The sequence below is a fragment of the Cupressus sempervirens genome, chromosome 8, assembly GCF_028749045.1.
Source record: "Cupressus sempervirens isolate cs-2001-9-10 chromosome 8, ASM2874904v1, whole genome shotgun sequence".
Taxonomy (NCBI): domain Eukaryota; kingdom Viridiplantae; phylum Streptophyta; class Pinopsida; order Cupressales; family Cupressaceae; genus Cupressus; species Cupressus sempervirens.
Window position 1 is genome coordinate 462,706,624 of NC_143125.1, and position 21,359 is coordinate 462,727,982.

The following is a 21,359-nucleotide window of genomic DNA, read 5'->3' on the forward strand; positions in this document are numbered from 1 at the left end:
TTTTCTTTGAGTCTCCACCTCACTCTGAGTTAAAATTTAAGATCTTTTATATAGATTTCAGAGTTGTAAATAACTGCCCTAGACCTTGTTGCATTTGTTAGGACTAATCTTTGTCTTCCTATCCTTGTCACTATTGCTTGTCCTCCACATTATATTCTCCATATTTATTTTACACCTCACTTGCCATTGTTTTACCTTGGTTTTGGTAGTATACTTATCTTTTCTCCTCATAGACTAATTGAAAAAAGAGCTGCTTTAAATAAGTAGTAAATGCACCACTGAGCATACTTGAAAATGTTGATGTTATTAAATTTGGTTCAAAGGCCAATACAGAAGCTTTTTGAAAAAGATCAAATACATTTTACTTTTATCCTTACTCTAAACGGTTAAACTATATAATTTCTTTGACATTGTCATAAATAAGAAATGGCAAAAAAAGAAATGTGAAAGTTGTTCAAGGCTTCATGCTACAAGATGATTTTTTTTGAATTTAGCAATAGATTTTGGCCTGATGAAATAGATAAACAGAAAAAACTTAACAACAAATGCACGGTCATACAAACAAAATTAGACATGTTTCAACAACTTAGAAAACCTCCTTTCAATACTCACTTTGTTAGAAAATAACCTAGTATTAATACCTAACTGAAAATTGGCAAGAAAATTGATGGTTGAAAAATTAGTTTAATACGAGATTTGACTGTTGATTTGTTAATCATTCACTTCAAGGAGTTGCAAGAAAAAAAATAAGATCATGATATAAAGAGCCTCATAAACACAAAGATGAATTTTTCGAGAAGATGTCCACCACAAATAAGAAGAAACATAAAAAATGAAGACAGAAAAAACATATACACGTGCAAAATTGTATGATAGCTATTAAAAATTGGAAAGATGTGTCTACTATGATCTAGGTCCTCCCAATTTAAACATTTCATTTTTTTGTCATAACAAATATATCCAATCCCACTCATAGTTGCGCCAACAGAAAGAAGAGTTGCAATGTGCCATCTTTGCATTGCCATGTAGAATTAAATATTAAATACCAAAGCAACAAGCACATAATGTTAGCAGAGTAAGGCAATAGTCTAAGCATTCCTCAAAAAAAAGTGATGTACACGTTACCAAAAGAAATAACTTTATAGTTTGCACATTATGGAAAGCAAAATGATAGCTAAAAGACACATCACAACTTCTTATTGGAATGCCCATGAAATTTACCTTCAAACCCTGAAGAAGATCCCCACAGACAAAATTTGAATTGACAAAGACCAATTGTTGATCATTCATGTCTTTAGCCATACATTCATAGGAAGGGCAACAAGATTGTACAGAATCATTGTAACTTACAAAATCATTTCAATTTAGAAAAATATGATAAGAAAAATAAAAGAAACTTAAATTAAAAGCTAAGTAATTTGAATTTGCTAATACAAAAAATAAAGCTAAAAATTGGAAAAAAAAACATACCTACATCTCGATGCTTAAGAAAAAGATGAATGCACTGCACACAAGTTCCATGGTGTCTGATTATTCAGTCAACATATATGTAACATGTGAATTCTAACAATATTTTTTTGACTTGAAAACATGATTGTGAATGTTCTCTAGATTGTTTTGGAAGGGAAGATAACATGTGGATAGATTTTTTGGGCAAAAATAGATATTTATAGAATGTGTTGGAAGGGGGAAAAAAATATGTGGACAGATTTTTTTTTTTTGACAAAGATTAGCTATTTGTAGAAATTGCATTAAAATAGATGTTTCCAGAATGTGTTGAAGGACAACAACATGTGGACAATTTTTGTGGACAATTTTTTTTTTTTTTTGACAAAGATTAGATATTTGTAAAAATTGCATTAATTACAACCACCCACCAATGCTAGATTTTTTTGAAAAGTTTTTTAAAAAGTTAATGTTGATGAAAAATATTTCATTTTGATATCAAGTAAATATTAGAAGTGTTCCACCCATAAATGAACTCATTGTACTAGTCAATAGAAAAATATCTAAAAAAATTCTTCAAAAATTTATTATATAAAAGAAAATTAAAAACATTACATTGTAAAAATTCTACGATTTGATTAGTTGAAGAAAAAAACAAAATTAATGCTATAGTATTCAACCATTCCATTAGTTTCTGCATACGGCAGGAACTAAAAATTCCTATAAATATTCGTGCCTTGCCCGCCTAATTACATTGAATCGTCTCCGTTAAAGTCCCGTCTTTGAGCTCATGAATGTAGAAAATCATTCCTAGAAGGTGGCGCACGCAGCAATGTGCCTCTGACTAAATTCTTGTGACCAGTGAGCTCAAACAGCGACTGAATCTTCAAAAACATTTATTATAAAACTGGTAGAACATTCATACACTCAGGGACCATTACTAACAACAACAAAAATGATGCTGGAAAAGTGTGGTTATGGAAAGGATGGAATATTCAGATCTCCCTACCCTCCATTGGTACTTCCAACGGATGATGAGCATGCAAACTTAATCACTTTAATGTTCAGAAATTCAGCAGCTCATGCTCACAAAACAGCATTGATCGATGCTGATTCAGGGTTAAAACTCTGCTTCAAAGATTTACAAGAAAGGGTGAAATGGTTGGGCAGTGGATTATACCAACTTGGTATCAGGAAGGGAGATGTGGTTCTCATATTTGCCCCAAATTCCATCACTATTCCCCTCTGCTTTTTGGGGATCATTTCAATTGGGGCAATAGCAACCACAGTGAATCCTCTCTACGCCACCATGGAAGTCACCAAACAAGTGCAGGATTCCAAGACCAAGCTCATTTTTACAGTCCCAGAGGTGTGGCATAAAGTTGAGGATCTGGGTATACCCACAATCATGATAGGATCTGATATCAATGTGGGTTTTAGGTCAAGAATACCCATTACTCTGTTTTCTCAAGTATTAAACATGGGAGCCAACAAGAGTTATCCCCAACCTGTGGTTAGAATAAGGCAAAGGGACACAGCAGCACTCTTGTACTCCTCTGGAACAACTGGGGTCAGCAAAGGGGTGGTTTTGAGTCATAGGAATTTTATGGCATCTGTATTGATGATGTGTAGAAACCAAGAAGAGAGGGGTGAAAGAGATCTGATTTGGTTGTGTCTTGTTCCAATGGTCCATGCCTATGCCATCTCTCTTGTGATACTTGCCCAGCTCCAGAGAGGGAATGCTGTGGTCTCCATGGGTAAATTTAATTTTGTGAAGATGCTTAAGGTCATTCAAGAGTACAAGGTAACACATTTGCCCATAGTGCCACCCATTGTGATGGCACTTGCAAAGAGTAAGGAGATTGTTGGCCAATATGATCTGTCTTCTCTTAAGGAAATCATCACTGCAGCTGCACCAATTGGAAGGGATGTTATGGCGGAGACTGCAGCAAATATCCCTACAGCTGAAATTATTCAGGTAACACTATTTGCATCTTTGAAGAGTTATGCACCTTTGTTGTTTATCATTCTTTTTTGGTAGTTGGGTAAAATTAGTGGAGCACAAAAAGTGTCTTCTTAATACTTATTTCAAAAAAATTGTAGATCCAAAATTACTATCAATTATGTGATGTCATATCAGTGAGCAATAAATAGGACTTAGTGCAAAATGGACTGAGCTATCCTCCACACAAAATAGCACCATCCTACCTACAGATTTTTGCAGTTGTGTCAGTTTGTGTGGAGAATAATCAGAACTTTTTCCAATAATGCATCTTATATTTTAAAATCATTTTAGACACTTAAACAGAATAGTATGCTGATGTAGCATTATATTTGAACATGTAGATTCAAGATCATTTTTTTAAAATAAAAAATTTGACAAATAAACTGCTCTACAAAACTAAAAACGATTTAAACCCATATGAATTCTGCTAATGCTGCTCTGAATTCTGCCTCATTGTTTGTAGCCTTTCCAATGAACTTCTTCCTTTCTTTTAGAACCAAACCCATATTGATCTCTTGCCACACAGCCAGTACCCCTCGGTCCAGGGTTTCTAATGGAGGCGCCATCAAAGTTTACTTTGATACATCCTTGCTCTGGTTCTATCCATCTGGTATGCTTCCTTGTCTCAACCCTGCTCAAAGCATCCTTTGGGTTTTCAATCTTTGGTATCTTGATACTCTCTCGAATTTTTCGACCATAATGGCATCCCAATTTGTGAATATTCTTTTTTGTATTGTTTTTCTATCAGCCGCCTTGTTCATTAACTCCAGAATCTGCTGCTCTATTTTCCTGATTAGGTCTCCTCAGACATTTCCTTACCTTGAAAAATTCTTCGATTCCATTCATTTCAAATTTCTCACATGATTATTGAAGAGGCGATATTCCAGATACTTGAAAAAAGTTCTTTTTGGCCACATTAGAAGCCAAGACTGCAAGGCTATGGTATTGGAATACTAAGTTCATCCGTGATCCAACTCCAGCATATTTGAGAGAGAGGGCATTGAAGCATTCAGGTGATCGATACTTTCCTCATTTTGTTTGCATAGAGTGCATCTCCCGGGGGCTTGAATACCAAATTTTTTCAACCCTTTCTCAAGATTCGTCTTTGGGCCACCATCCATGTGTGTACCCAGCATTAGGGAAACAGTCTTTATCCCACAAGAGGTGGACAGGCCACTCTTGTTGCTCCATTGCATTCTCTGTTGCCTGATAGCCGGGTTTGACAGTGGAATTGCCTGATTTGGAGCAGCTCCATCTGATAACATCTTCTTCATTTTTAAGAATCACTATTCTTTCTTGTAGTGAAAGATTCAGCTCTCCCTTTTGTTCCTCTGGAGCATCCAAATTATCCAAGGATCTCCAAAACCATCTTATTCTGTACCCCTCTATTCTAGTTTCATAATAATTCCTTACTTCTAGTCCCCATTTCCTACATTTTATTTCTCTGATTTCCTGCAAGTTCCCCCGGAAAGAGGCTTTGCTGCCGTTCCTGATTTTCCAAGTAACATGTTTAGCAATGATATCTCTGCATTCCAATACAAACTTCCAAATAGCTAAGGGCCCGTTTGGTTGCAAGTGTAGGAATTGAGAATTAGAATAGAAAATTTGAATGAGAATGGAGAATGAAGAATAGGAATGGAAAAATGCAATCCAATCTTGTTTATCCCTTGTTTGGTTATGCAAGCTTAAATTGGAATAGGGTTAACTTGCAATCGGCGCCATTTGAAAATATTTTTGAAGATGCAATCGGTGCCATTGGAAAATCGCTGAAATATTGGAAAATATTGAAAACAAAGTTCCAGCGCTCACCCCAAGTCAAAGCGGATTTGAAAATTTAATCAAATTTGAAAAAGTTAAAATGAATGCAAGAATAGCAATTCCAATTACAAGTATTTTTTGGAATGGACAAAAGCTCATTTTGAGGCTAAAATGAGAATACGTATTCCTATTCCCTATTCCTATTCCACACACCAAACAAAGAATACAAATCATATTCTAATTTCCTATTCCTATTCCGGTTGTATTCCAGCAACCAAATGGGCCCTAAGGGCCCATTTGTTTGCTGGAATATGATTGGAATAGGAATGAAAAATTAGAATTTATTTTCAATTCTTTCTTTGATGCATCGAAGTAGAATTGAGAATAAGAATTTATTTTTAATTCTCTGTTTGTTGCATTGAATTAGAATTGAGAATTAGAATTCATATTCCCAATTTGGCCCCAAAATGAGCACGTGTCCATTATAAAAAAAAATTGTTATTAGAATAGCTATTCCTATTCTTATTTTAACTTTTTCTTATTTGATAACTCTATTGCCCTCAATAATTGTACATAGACTTGATTAATACCTTGGTCAGTGTTCTTCAGAAGGGGGTGTTTTCTTGTTGATGGCTCTCAGGGAAGGATAGTAAGTTCAGAATGGACCCTGGCAAGTATGTTAAAGGTCACAACTCATACTAGAGTACCCTCGACTTTCCAATATTGAGCTGAATCAAATCAAAGTTTGGCTTCAGAATCGCACGTGAGATTTCCATGATTTGTGTTCCCAACTCAAGAAGTCCGCTACAGTCTTCCCCCTTGTTACAAAGATTATGATTTTTCTCGTCTGGGTTCGAATTTTTCATGTTTGTGTCCGTTCATTTGTTTTTGGTGGTGCCCAAGGATATGTTCATTTGTGGGCATGCGTTTCCATTTGGAATTCAAGCTCAGGAAGTCTGTATACATGGATTTATTTTGGTATTCTTTTTCACAGCTATTTTTCGTCACAATCTCCTTAAATTTCTCTGTAGAGGACTCTGGTTTCCAGCCTCCGAGGTCGTCAAATTCTTCATCTTTTGAGCATCTAGATTGTATCTCCAAATCTGTGACGAAAAAATCTTAAAACTATTTGTGAGCCACCAGAAAATCTGTATCTGCAAAATTTGTGATCCATCAATGGTAACATTTTTGATGGTCCGAAGATTGATTTGATTTGCTTCAACATCGATTTTCCATTCTTCCTGTTCTGGTTTCATCACCATTTGCCCCTTCCAAATTAGATGATCTCACAAGTTTTGTAGAACCAAACGAAGTGTAGAATAAAAAACCCTATTCCTATTCCTATCTCTATTCCTATTCCTATTCTCGATTCTTTTTTTCAGTTCTTATTCTTCATTTCTATTTCTAATCCTATTCCCCATTCCTATTCTTAGTTTCATATTCCCGCAACCAAACGGGCCCTAAGCCTCTTGAGGGGTTACTAACTGTGACTTTTCTTGAAGACCATTTTTGCGCTCTATTTTTTAGGAAGCGAGTGGTTTCATGAGTAAAATATAAATTTGCTAGGGAATTATTTAGAATCTTCTCCTAAAAAGTAGGAGCCCCTCATTTTTAGGAAGTGGGGGAAAAAGGAGTGGGGCTTGAAATAGGCTCGCCAGCTTATGAATGCTTTTTTCCACTTCCCAACAATCTAACTTTTAGATTTATAATTAAAATATAGTTTTAGAGGGAATTTAAATTTTCAGCTTATTTTTAATGAATAGCTTACTTAAATTTGGGAGCTCAAATATTAATCATAGGACCGCTAACTTTAAAATATTTCCTAAAAAGTAGCAAGCGGGCTTCCGTTTTGTTTTATGGGAAGCCCTCTTGCATAGGACCCTAGCCTAATCCCCATTCCACCCACTTTAATAGATCTACTTATTTTTCCCGTCCAATAATAAGTGATAATTTCCTTTAATCGGTTGATCCACTCTAGAAGAACCTACTAAAAATCTGCTTTAAAGTTTCCTCAATAGCTGCTGGAAGCTTTGTATGCGACATTGTATATATTGGTACTGAGGATAGGACTACATCTAGCATCACTATCCTTCTAGCAGATAAGAATCATCTCCCTTTCAAAATTTCTATTTTTTTCCTACATGAATAATCATATCCTCCCATTATCTAATCTTGTTCACTCCCCCAAATAGAAGACAATCAAACAAACGTCCTGGGAGTTTGGCCAATCTCAGGCCTAGAATCTTTGTTATTTCACTTTGCAAACTATGTTGTGTTTAAAAAATACACCTCCGCATTACCCCAATTGATACTTTGGCCCGAGATATTAAAATACTCTTCCAATGTCTTTTTAATCCCCTTGCTTTTTTCTTGTGACTTCACTGAACAACATTGTATCATTTGCAAACTGTTGGTGGGTGACATCATCCTCCTAGCAGCAATCTTTAGGCCTGTCCAAGATCTACTCACCCATTTTTTTGTTATAATCCTTTTGTGGGTCTCAACCATAATGATGAAGAAGGGAGAAAGAGGGTCCCCCTATCTAATCCTCTTGAAGTATGAAAAAAGCCATTGGCTTCTCCATTACAGAGTATGAAAAATCTGACTAAATCAACACAACTATCAAACCATTCAATCTAATCTGCACCAAACCAAATTCTGGCAAGTACTTGCCTCAGGAAAGATCTATCTACCAGATCATAAGCTTTCAGTATATCAAGCTTTAAGACCATACCAGGTTGCTTAGTCATCCTTCTTGCGAGGATTACCTCGTGCCCAATGATGATGCCTTTTGTGCTCAATCTTCAAGAGAAAATCCACTCTGTTCTTCAGTGTTAATTTCTTTCAATACACCTTTGAGTCAATTGGAAATGATTTTAGTGACAATCTTATTGGTTGTGTTACACAGAGATTGGTCTATAGTCTTTCATGGAGGCATCATTTTTCTTCTTGGGTGATAGTGCTAGGAAGGTGTGTTTTGCTGCACCAAGCATGGTTTTATTTTTTCTTGGACTCTTAAAAAGCTAAGTGAATATCCCACCCAATGTTCCAAAAGGTTTGGAAGAAAAAGGTAGGAAACCCATCTGGTCCCAGAGCCTTGTCAGGGTGTAACTGAAAGGTAGCTTTTTTTTGTTTTGTCAAAGGAGATTTCCTTATATAGCTGCTCATTCCATTCTTGATTTACTAGCTGAGGAATATTGTCTAATATTCTTTACCTGCTTTCTCCATTGTCTTCATTGGGATGATTCATCAGTTCCTTGAGATGTCCTATTGCTTCCTTTTCAATATTTGTGGGACATTAGGTGAAGGATCCATCTTCCCTTGTTAAGTTTATGATTTTTCTTTTTTCTTTATTAACCATGGCAAACTTGTAATAGAATTTGGTGTTCCTATCCCCTTCTTGTAGCCAAGTTCCCCTAGAGAATTTTTTCCAATGACATTCTTCCCTTGCAAGTATCTCTATTAATTCTTTCCTGAGATCCCTTTCTTTCTTAAACTTGGCAGTGGTCATTCCATTCATGATTTCTTCAGTTATCTCATTTTGCTCCTATTCTTGCTTTCTCTTCATGAACATTTTTAGAATGTTCAATAATCCATATTTAAATTTTGTTTTTGACATATTTTTAACTTTTGATTGAGCAAGTCAAGTTGGGTTTTCCCCTTGGGAGAGATCTCATTCCATCATTGATCATATTTTTCACTTAGATGAATCTCTCATCCACATCTTCTAAAATCTGAAAGACGTTTTCCCTTTTGGAGGCTCAGGAATGAAGATTAAGGACATAGTGAAGAGATCAGATCCCGAGAAGGGGATGACTGAAGCCTCAAAACTGTATTCCAAGGCGCTCCACAATAAAAATCTATCCAAATGCTCTACAATCCCAGTGTAGCCATCTCTTCTATTAGTCCATGTAACTATTCCATTCTTGGAGGGAATATCCTTAAGTCCATTGGAATCTATAAAGGCCTGAAACTCTTTCTGAATTTGACTCATTAATTGCATTCATCCCTTTTCTCTTGATTTCTTATTGTGGCATTGAAGCCCCTGTTGATGATAATCGTATCTCTTCTCTGGTTCTGTGGTTGTAATCTATCCATCAATGTTTAAATTTTATAATGTAAAAGGTTGTCCTCTTCTCTATCCACATACACCTCAATAGCTGCCAATTCCTTTGACTTCCCATCCCCTCACCATCTAAGGTGAGTGGGTTCCATAAAATTCCCATTCCTCTAGATGCACCTCTCACCTCCATTAAGACATCCTTCCACTGTCTACATCTTTTCAATATTCTCTCTCCTTTCTCACAGCTCCACTTTGTTTCTTGTAGTAAGATGAGATTAGCTTTGCTTTGCTCTAATTGATGCTTAATTAAGTGCCACTTTTCAGGGGCATTGCAGCCCTTGACGTTCCACATTAGGATCTTTGGGAATCAATTTCCCAATCCGAAGCTCTTTGATGTTATATTCTTCTATCTGCCCTTTAGTTGTTTCTACCACTTCTAATCTTTGTCCAATAGCCTTGGGGTCCTTATTTCCTTTCTTTCCAAAATTAAGCTTAGAGTTTGAAGAATGAGACAGAAACTTTGGCTTATCTGTAAGAATCACCTTTTCTACCTCTATGCACCTCTTTGGTCTCCAATGTTTTCTTTTTCGGTATAGGTGAATTCATTTTGCTCTCCAATTGGTACAATTCTCTGCCCCAATATGCCCAAAACACTCACACACATTTTTTATGCCCCTATTCTCCTCTCGTCATCCCCGTTATCAGTTTAAACCTCCTTGAAACTCCTCCCTGGGCTAATCATGGCATCTATTGCAAGATTTGGATATCCTGGCCCTATCTAAATGTCTTGTGATCCATGGAGGTTCCCATCGATCTATATGTTTAGGTCAGTTCCCCGAATTGCTATCGTTGGCAAGATAATCCCTATGTTGATGTTCTCGGATCTGCAAATGTATATATAATTTCTCACATATAATAGGTTTATATCTCATGTAGAATTATATCTCATATATAATTACTTGTATATTCAAAGAGTTATTTGATAGAAACTACCAAATATTAACACTCCCTCTTAGCAAGGGAGGATAAACACAAGACAAATATTACACCATTGGTAATATTAAGTATATCTCAGAAGTTTTCTACCATTTAATATAGCATATGATATCAAGAGTATTGATCTTCAGAATATCAACATATGATATTCATCAATTTCTCAAACTAGGATATGATATCACATTTAATATCAAGAGTCTTGATCTTCTAGAATATTGACATTCGATATTCATCAAGTACTCAAAAACAAGGTTTGATACCACATTTGATATCAAGAGTATTGGTCTCCTAGAATATCAATGATATTCACCACTTACTCAAAACATTTTGATATCACATTTGATATCAAGAGTATTGGCCTCACAGAATATCAATGATTACCCCCACGTACTTTAAGAGTAATGGCCTCCCAGAATGTTGAGATACAAGACATTCACCATTTACTCAATTTATTAGATTTCATAATACAAGTTGATTGTAAGATCGTCATCTTACAACAACTTCTCCCAAATACAAGTGACATCATTTGGAAGTTGTCACTTCCTCATGATGTACACAGGGGGTAGGCCCATACATAGTCATAGTCCTCTTGACTGTGACAACTTATTGAACTTCAAAGAAACCATCTCAACATGGTTTACTCCCTCTTAATCAATAAGATCGGGTTCACTGAAGGTTAACAAAATAGCATCCTCAGTCTTCTCCCTTTGTTTTAAGGTTGTCTATAATGTCAGCCTCCCTCTAAATCTCAATAACCCTTTGAACATCAATTTCCAGAGTTCTTCATTCAGTATTGTTTTGATGAAGTGTCAAACTCCCCCTAAATCTGATATTAGTCATCAATGTCCTGCAAGAACATTCTCAAAGAGAAGATCAAGGCTATTATAAAAATTCCTTGAATAATTATTCCAATAATGATAATATATTATTGAAATAAATAAATAAAACATATTCTACTTATGTACCAACCAATAATAGAATTTCACAGTAATATTATTTGAATAGATTTCATTTCAAATAATAATAAATATAATACTTAATAAATAAATTAAATTGGGAATTTCCATGTTTCCTATATTACATATACTCAAAACATGAATATTCAAATATTTATTATAATTAGAAGGTACAATCATAACAATATAATTTGTTTAATTAAACAACTTACCTCCTCACTCCATAACTTGTACCTTAATTTTCTATCCCAACCATGACTTTTAACTTCAACAACTTCTTCTGATAAGACATTGTGTTTTTCATTTCACTAATGAAATTTGTCTATCAACATTTGAATCTTTAACACTATAGTTAATATTATGGGGAAGAAACATTAGCACACGTGTTTCTAGGAAGATGGATACGACATCTTCTATGATCTAATATCACTCAAAATAAAAACACTCTTATTTTATATAGAGAAAGAAATATATATTCACAAACAAATAATATTAATCAGTGCTACAGTAGTATCATTTTTGTATATAATGTATAATTCAATTTTCGTGCATGACAAACCCCCACTAATTTTATCTCATCCAACTCAACTACATGAATTATCCTTGCATTCTCCATGGCTTCTATGATTACAATTGCAACCTGCTCTGATACCATGTTGATGTTTCCGAATCTGTTGCAAATATAATAATATTGCATGTTGAGGTATATGTTTTCCATATGCAATCAACAATTTAAAATAATAATAATAATAAATATTTTAACTTATAATTGAATTGGTAGAAATCAGTAGTTCATTCATATAATATAATTTTTATTGTTATTTATATATTTCTTAAAATAATATAATTATTAATATTTTTAAAATTCTCTTCAACTCTCTCTATCATTCTACCTTTATATGTCCTTATAATAACATATCATTCTCTCTTTTAGCTCTTTCTTCATATCCTTCCTTTCTATCTATAAATCTATATTTTCCTTCTTTTCCAATTATTGGCAGGAATTTTGACTCATTGCATCTCTTGTTCTAATCACATTTGACTCTTTATCATTTTTCTAAAACATTCAAAGATGTAGGACTATTCTAAAATGATATCCAAACTAATGATACTTTAAAGATGATTGTGAGAGCTACATTAATTTTAGAACATCATTTGAAATGTATAATGTGAATGATATTAAAATGATGAAGTCTTTATAATAGTTACAACAATGCATTGAAAGGTTTATTTTACAAACTTATACATTCTAAGTAAAAAATAAAGATGAAATATTAATTTCATTTCTATTTAAAATTTTAAATTTGCATATAATGAAGGATAACCTTATGTAATTATCAACTAATTTTAGTGTTGTGTATCAGGTTGGTAGGGATTAATACCCATGTTTTCTCCAAATTCTATCAAATCCCCCATGGTTTCTTTGAAATAATCTCAGTTAGGGCAGTGACAAGACCCATGAATCCATTATATGTATAAGTAGGTCATTCCATTATTGAAACTGCTAAAATACTAATGAATATGAATTTGCAATTCATTTATGGATTGACCACACAAAAACAAATCCATTTCATCGATTGTCATTGTCTCTCAGAAGTCAATGATGATTCTTAAAGTCCCCAAAATTTTGAGTTAATCGAATACATAGTCAATATTGAAAGATGGATTCCAATGATGGGAAAAAAAGGTTGCCCCTTCTACATGTTGATTTGTACTATGTATGTTTGTTGCAAAATGTGCCTACTATGAAAGTCTAAACCACGAGCCATGGGGTTTACACCTTCATGTGTTTTTGTTCAACCCACATAAATTTTTCAACAAGCCCTAGAATCTACATTCTTATGAAAACTCTATATTGCATTAGCTAGTTTGATGTTTTTGTTAGAATACTAAAGAGAGCATATGAAATAAGTTTGAGAGTAGTATAATTAGTGAAGGCTAAACAAAAAATGTATTCTTGTAAATAGGCATATGGTTTAACTGAAGCTTGTGGCGCTGCAACAATGACACATAGGGGAAGAAATAGTGACTTTAGGCATTCAGGAACATTACTTCCAAGCATTGAAGCAAAAATTACAAATCTAGAAACAAGGAATCATGTTCCTCCTAATCAAGAAGGGGGGATTTGCATCCGTGGGCCTAATATCATGGAAGGTACATGCATTGCAAACCTTTGAATCTTACATGTTATATTTTATTTTATATCAATATGATTCAACATCTAGCATTCCTAAAAAATTGTTTCAACTGCTTCAAATTCACCTTTACCTATGCCAATTGAATTTGATCTTATGACTCAATTGCATTTTGAGATGGCTACTAGAAATAAAAAATCCTACTTTTAGTATTTATGTAGAGTATCATCATAATGTTGCATATCTACATGCTACTAAAGTTGCATTATCTCTATTATTATTCAAGTTAGTATTTGACAAAGTTGTATAGTCACCATTATTATTCAAGCTAGTGTTTCACAAAGTTGTACTATGACTATTATTATTTAAGTGAATTTTGTTATATAGAAAGAAAGAAAGAGAAAGAAAGATTTGTTTATAGTAAACTTGTGATCTCTCTTTCAAGAGTAAAAACTCTCCACCACTAGGCCAACTAAAGTTGTTACTTGTGCAATATTTATTGTGAATATAACTCATTCCAATATCACAATCTTAGATGGTTAGAGTGGCATCTTATTTGAATAGATTTGATTATGTGCAATCTCATTCTTACGAAATTGTATAAAAGAAAGAAAATTTATATTTTTTCCATTTTTTTGTGGTTCTTTCATTAAATACATTGGTTATTATTAATATCTTATCATTTGAGCATTATTTGAGTAGCACTGTAAAGGTCATTCATGTTGATTTATGTTTCTTTTCTTAAGCTTCAACACGATTTTATTACATATTTTTTTGTTCAAGACGTATTATTTGATAATTATTTGTAGCTTCTTAGAGCTTCATAATTCATTTTCATCTTCTTGTTTTCAATCTTTGATGAAAAATAATTATAGGATACTTTGTAGTCCTTCTCACATTCTCTCTTTCAAACAATAGTCATTTTCTATAGATTTATCTTTTTCTCCTTTGTTGAGTAGACTTTTAAAATGGATATATCATCATACCTAGTTGTTTAGACTCAAATTTTTGTTTTGGATATGTTTTCTTTACTAAAATTTATCTCTAACCTCTCTTGAGTTATTTTTACACAGAGTTAAATAACTTTACCTAAGGTTTTTTTTCCTCAAAGTTGTAAGAATAAGATATTTGTAATAATCTATATTTTCTTATGTTTCATCCATGTCACTTGTATTTAATAGTATATTTCTATCTTAAGGAAACATATTTGATTAGTTAACTACCCCTAACTAGTTGAATGCATATACATATAACAAATTATTTCTTAAATAAGTTACTTATTTTAGATAATTAACTCTCTAAATAATTTCCTTATCCTTCCTCTTGTCTATATAGGGACATAGAAATCTAGCGATTTAGTATTTACTAAAGTTCCTAGAGTTTCTTGATAGGAGGATGAGTTTTAATGACCAAAGGTTTAAGTTTTGGGATAATGTGTAGGCAGTAGTTGGGCAATGCAAATTTACATGTAGTACAAAAAAATTTAGTTATAAAAATATGCTAAGGAACATGTAGAAAAACTAGATTTTTCTTTCTACATAGTAAAATACAAAGTAGTAAATAATAAATTTGTAAGCACTATAATGATTGCATTAGACATATGATCTTTTCAAGTGACCACTAACAATGGAATGTTTAATTTGGAATTTTTTACTATGACTAAAATATAAAAAAATTATTAATTTTCCTAAAATGATTCCTTTAATCATTCTAAAACTCTTTATCCTCAGAATTTCTAGGTCCCATATTTTAAAGCTCCTCCAAACCAATTCCTAGAACCAATCCTATTTGTTTAGCATCACTATCAACTTGTGTTGGCTCCTATTGATATACATTTCATCAAGATGTTGGATTCTTATCTATGAATGAATATTCCAATCAATGAGATATAAGGTAATATGTACAATTGTAAGCTTCGCCACCCTCTTGAAGGTAAGTGTATTCCTTGTTGTAGAGTGAATGTGTCTACAAGTATACTAGTTACTCTTAATAGAAGATCTTAGAACATGGGATATAAATTGAATGACTAAAGAGGTAGTCATGGAAACAAGTTCGTGCATATTTCACCATAAAACTAGGTGCTTTTGTGCCATAATCACCCTATATATTAGTGGGACCTCTTCAAAATATCTCCAAATAGTGGAAAGTTTTTTGCACTCAATACAAATGGTGTTATCCTCTACAAAATCAAACATGAATCTTTTGAAGAGCCTTCAAGAAATCTCATTCACCTCAACATCCTACATGGATATAATTTTCCTAGTCTTTTTTGTGTATAATACTTCAAGTTCAATAAATGGAAAGAAATATGTGCAATGAATCTTTGGAATTTTCTCATTTGTGAAGAATGAATTTTTGGATATATTTATTTTAGAGTTTCAATATGGGGCTCTTTTTCTTTGCAGCAACCTTTATTTGGTCGAACATGATATCAATGTAGTTATGCATCTATACCATTTAGATGCATTGGCATCTCCATATCTAATCACTCTCATGAATAAACAATAGATTTAGTATTACCTCAATATTATCATTCTTCACAATATACATGACCCTTTCCTCTATCTTTTTTTGGACTCAGTTCAATAATTCCATTCTATTTTGATAAATATTAATTTCTTTCTTGCTTGTCTCTCAACTATCATCTCTAAGAGGATGGTGTATGATGCATATTTAGTCCTTGTCTAGATAGGATGAATTCCATCTTGGAGAAGCCTTAGAAGAGTGGATGTGAAGTATGGTGGTTTATTTAAGCATCTATCTACAAATTTTTCAATCACTAAAAAGTATTATTACCCAATCAAGATTTTCCATATCTTTAATTGTAATATTTATCACATTTACAATAGGAGTCCACCAAATATGTCTGTAGAATGATCAATTAGCTATCTGACACTTTACAAGTGCATATGATACATTTGTCACTATTTGTACCATACTTTTTAGTCCAATATCCTCTATGAAATCTTTAAGGACCAAATCTAAAAAATACACCTACTCATAATTATGTTGCATCCACTTGTGAATCAAGGTTTCTTCATTTTCAAGGCAAGAGTCTACAACACAATAGTAAATTGTGAGCCTCTTATCAAAGAGTTCTTAGGTTTTATCTACTTGCACTTGATAAATACTAATATTTAATCATGACACATTAAAATTAATCTTGGTTCTGACCTTTTACCTATCAAAAAAATAAAAAATTCTTTGTTTTCTCCATTAAAATAATAATCTTAGAATAGTTTTTATTTAACATTATTATCGTTAATTTTTTTACCCTTAATTGGAACAAATGATGGTTCTATCATTGTTAATTTTTCCACATACTTGTTATAACAAGGAATGTGAGCCACATAAAATGAAATGTCATTAGCAAAGAAGAACATTTTTCAATAGCATCATCTATCAAATTCTTTTAAAATAAAATTTTTAGAAGGTTCAGAACATCACTATTCACCCTAAATTTCCTCAAAATTTTGTGATTATAAACTATAATAAATTGGAGTATGTGCATGTGGTCTTTGCAAAGTAGTAAAAGTAAAATTCACATGACTTGGACACAACAATGAAGTAGATATATGTGTATTTTTCTCCAATATCACCTCATAATTTAATTATCTTATCAATATATTTCATGTTTTGTCAACTTTTTATATACTTCTACAATGTTTCTTTGAATAGTCATACATCTACACCAATTTATTTTGTAAATGTTCATGTTCTTTAGAGTAAATATACTAGTATACAAGATTGGATTTGTCTACTTTGAAGTTTAGAATTCTCTAAAAGAAAAAATGTAAAAAATAGATGAATCAAACTTTTTTGGCAACTTGTAGGATACTTCAATAACCCAATTGGAACTAAAGATTCATTAGAAGAGGATGGTTGGTTACGAACAGGAGATCTTGGCTACTTTGATGAGAATGGTAACTTGTTTGTCATTGATCGCATTAAGGAACTAATCAAGTGTAAAGGATTCCAGGTAAGATAATGCCCACATTTTTAATTCTTAATCATATTCAATTTAAAAACCTCGAAGATAATTAGAACTTGAAATTTTAGCATGCACATTTAATAATAACTATAGGATCTTATACATTTACTTTTCCCTCATCTATATTTTTGAATCTTAGTCAAAAAAATTGTCTAACATTTTATTAATTAAAACTTATAGAGTTCTTGAGATATTTGAAGCTTGATGTTTTTTCATTTTTGTTTTTTTACTTAAACAAATTTTTAGCAAATGTCGATGAGCATTTTTGAGTCAAAAATTTTGAATGATTTTTAATAATTTATAAGATGTTAAATTCAAGTTAAATTTGAATCTATTGCTTTTTGTTGTGTATGAGGTTTGGAGCCATTATTTAATGGTATGATTGATTACAACATTGTTTGGGTGACTTAGGAATTACATAGGTTCAACCAAGCCATACAAGTCATGCCAAGGATTGAGTAAATTTGACTTGGACCCATTTGACTAAAGTATGGAAGTTAATTTTAATGAGCTTGACGAATCAAGTATTAAACATACGGACATGATTGAAACAATAATAAAACATATTATTTTATGATTCTCTTTTATTTTTAACTTCCAAAGAAGTTGATTAATTTCATGAGAACAATCTATTTTACTTTTTTTCATGCATACATCAAACATGAATGTTGCCTTATTCAATCTCATAGAAGGTGGAAAAACCATCTTGTCTAAAGCTTCTAGAAGTATGGTATATGAATTTATCATATTAAATAAATTAAAATTTTATAATAGAATTTAATTTTTATTAATTTTAGAGAAAAATAAACTAGTAATAGCAAGACATATAGAACTTCTATAGAAATAGGCAAGTTTAAAACAAATTGTTGGATTAGATTGGTAGACAGATTACCTCATAAAGGATTTTATCCCCCTTCCTACTTGAAACTAGAGACAATAGAAGGCAAGAGGAAGGAGAAGGAAAAATATGAAAAGAGAGCAAAATTGACGTTGAAAAAGAAGGGGAAGATTTGATATGGTAAGGTTGTGAATGTCTATGATGATGTATTCTATGTTAGCAAGTAAAGTCCACCAATATAACTAGGGAGGGTGAATCCGTTATATTATTTAACTAACTTTTATCAACTTTAACAAATTTGAATCAAAAGGTATAGAAACCATAAGATAATAACCATGTAATGTGACAAAAGATATTTTAACTAGGGAAGCCCTTGATCTGAGGGAAAACCCCAGTGGGAATGATGCCTAGAAGATGATGTACTAATATAAAAGTATCTTGTGAAAGGATGTGACCCTGTTAGGAGACAAATGAATACAATTAGTACATATGAGTCCTTGTTAGGAGAATTTGAATCTCTGCTAGAAGATTCCAACCCTATTAGGAATCATGCCAACCATGTTAGGAGTTGAAAGGAAGACAATTGAACCCAATTTCCAAATTGCTTCAGAACAAGCACCAAGAAAAATAAACTCACTGTTCAAATTGTCTCAAACAAATCTTCTGGATATTAAATACAATGGATAAACTGGCCAAAAAATAACTTATTTTCCAATACAATTCTTTTAAAGTCCACACTTAATCCTTACAATTAAATACTTATTTGTATTTCAAAACTTCACATCCAAAGCTTGCATAACATAACATCAATAACATATGATCTCATAGATGATTACAACCAAGGAAACATCTTTCCTTTATACCAAGTCCTAATAACTAATTAAGTCATCCTTGAGACTTTCCTAATGTACAATGAATAATATTGTACCATCATAAGATATTACAAATAGATTCCACATGTGAAATTTCAAATTACATAAATTACAATAGTAAGTTGGTCTCCAAGGAATAATCTGCACATTATCATTCATAACTCTTCAGAGAATTATCATCTGGATTTGCTACATCAACCATAGCATCATGAACATTTCTTCAACCAACATCCAATCCCAGTGAACACACTTTTATCTTTCTAAAAAGATATAGGCCAATACTAGTACTGTGTTTCTCACAACCTCTAAAAATTGTCACCAGAAAATTCTGCATAGCTTTGTTTAGTCTTCATAATCATTTCTATGGAATCAACCATAAATTTAGAACACATTCCAAAATTCTAATATAGCTCTTCATAACATAACTGTCAATCCTCTAACCACACAAAATAAATCTTCCTTTGCAACTCTGTTAGCACTCATTAGAAAGACTATATGTTGGCATAAATGACAACCCAAGTCACTTATGCAACACATAAGCACTTAATATTTTTCAAAATATTCCATAAAATCTCCCATAAGAATTCATGCCAATGTTTTATTCAACACCTTTGTTAGAAATTTGGCTAAGAGGATGTATGACACTGATATACGGTTGTCATTTATGGAAACATGCATGTACTATGAAGACAAAAAAATATATTATGGAATTTTGGATACTTGGACTTAAAAAATTGTCTAAGTATTACTCAAAAAAATAGTGAAGAATTGAAGTATTTCTTTTAGTGTAGTTTATTGGAAGAACTCAATGAGCTATGTGTTGTTAAGGGAAAGTAGTACATGATGTATGTATCATGTGGTTAAAAATGTACAATAAGATTCACCATACAAGTCAAGTTATGGACATTTATTCAAATACATGTTATGACGAGTAGAACACAATAGATCAAAGAGTAAAAGCATTTTGGTTTAGAGATTGTTTTGGTTTTGTTGGGATGACATCCTAGATGTTAACCCACATGCAGACAAAGTCAATTCAAAAGATTTAGCAAGATATCAAGCAACAAGGTCGACAAGATGCAAGAATTTGGTATAAAGGAAAAATTTTTGTTTGTAATAAGTGTGGCGTTGTATTGTAATAATGTTTGAATGCACACTTCCCATGATTAGTATTGATAGAAATTTAATGATAGTACAAAGAAGTACATATGTATGACAACTTTTGAAGAAGGCACCTTAAGGACACATTAGATATTGAAGATATTAGCACTATGTGAAAGGTCTTTATATCTATATCTTTTGTATGCAATTTGTACTATTGTATATACATGGGCTGAGGCTTCTAACAATTCTTGGACCTCTAACAATGGAAAATACACTATACAAATGTAATAGACTCCTAATAGAGTGAATATCTTTCACAAGATACTCTTGATTAGTGGATCATTTGTGGGTACCATCCCCACCAGGGTTTTCCCTTGGCCAAGGTTTCCATACTTAAAAATTAATGGAGTTATGAGTTTCATTGTGTTATGGTTATGAGTTTGATCATATATGCAAGTTTAAAGTTTGTTAATGATCTTGTTAATGATATACATAGTTGGATAAAAGTTTGCGGAACATTGATTCAACACCCCCCCCCTCCCAAGTATTCTCTATTTCTAAGTATTGTTATTAGAGGAAATCTACTCAGAGGAGGTTAAAACATTTGAGTAAGATCTCTATGGATATGGATTAGTTGTAGAAGCATCTTGACGAAGCTCTTGAGGAACTTGATGTAGTTACAAAAGAAAGGAAAAAAAGTAAGATCAAACTTAGAGATGCACAAGATTTCATTCAAAAGTTGGAAGACAAGATTGAATCATCTAAATCCAAGAAGAAATAGTCACATTATCAAATCAAGGATTTTGAAGTAGTTTCTAAGCTTAAGAAGGAGACTAAAATTCTAAAACATGAGCTTCAGATTAAAAACTTGAAGATGAGTATGAAGGAAGATAAAAAGAAAAGTCATTTAGATTTAATATTTGAGATTGGAGATCTTTAATCCAAACTTACCATAGTGACATCTAAACTTGAGACTACAAAGCTATAACATATGAAACTTGAGAAATACAACACGATTGTAAAATAAGAACTTACAAAGACAAAGAAACATCTTAAGAGGTTATATTCAAGCATTGAGAAGCTTGATGAACATATTATGGCACAAAGACTAGTTGGAGACAATATAGGAATTGGATACAATGGAGGATAATCATCTAAAGAATTTAAAGTTACTAAGGAATAAGATCTAGTGAAC

At 32.5% G+C, this 21,359-nt stretch overlaps 1 protein-coding gene across 1 annotated transcript in view; it reads left to right on the forward strand.

Moving 5' to 3' along the window:
* Positions 1-2,197: 2,197 nt before the first annotated feature.
* Positions 2,198-21,359, forward strand: part of LOC149543241 (putative CoA ligase CCL7) — a 45,994-nt gene continuing 26,832 nt past the window's right edge. The window contains exons 1-3 of the mRNA XM_089796255.1: positions 2,198-3,424; positions 13,192-13,378; positions 17,193-17,338. Coding sequence (XP_089652381.1) covers positions 2,402-3,424; positions 13,192-13,378; positions 17,193-17,338 — 1,356 coding nt within the window. The 5' untranslated portion in view covers positions 2,198-2,401. The remainder of the gene's footprint in view (positions 3,425-13,191; positions 13,379-17,192; positions 17,339-21,359) is intronic.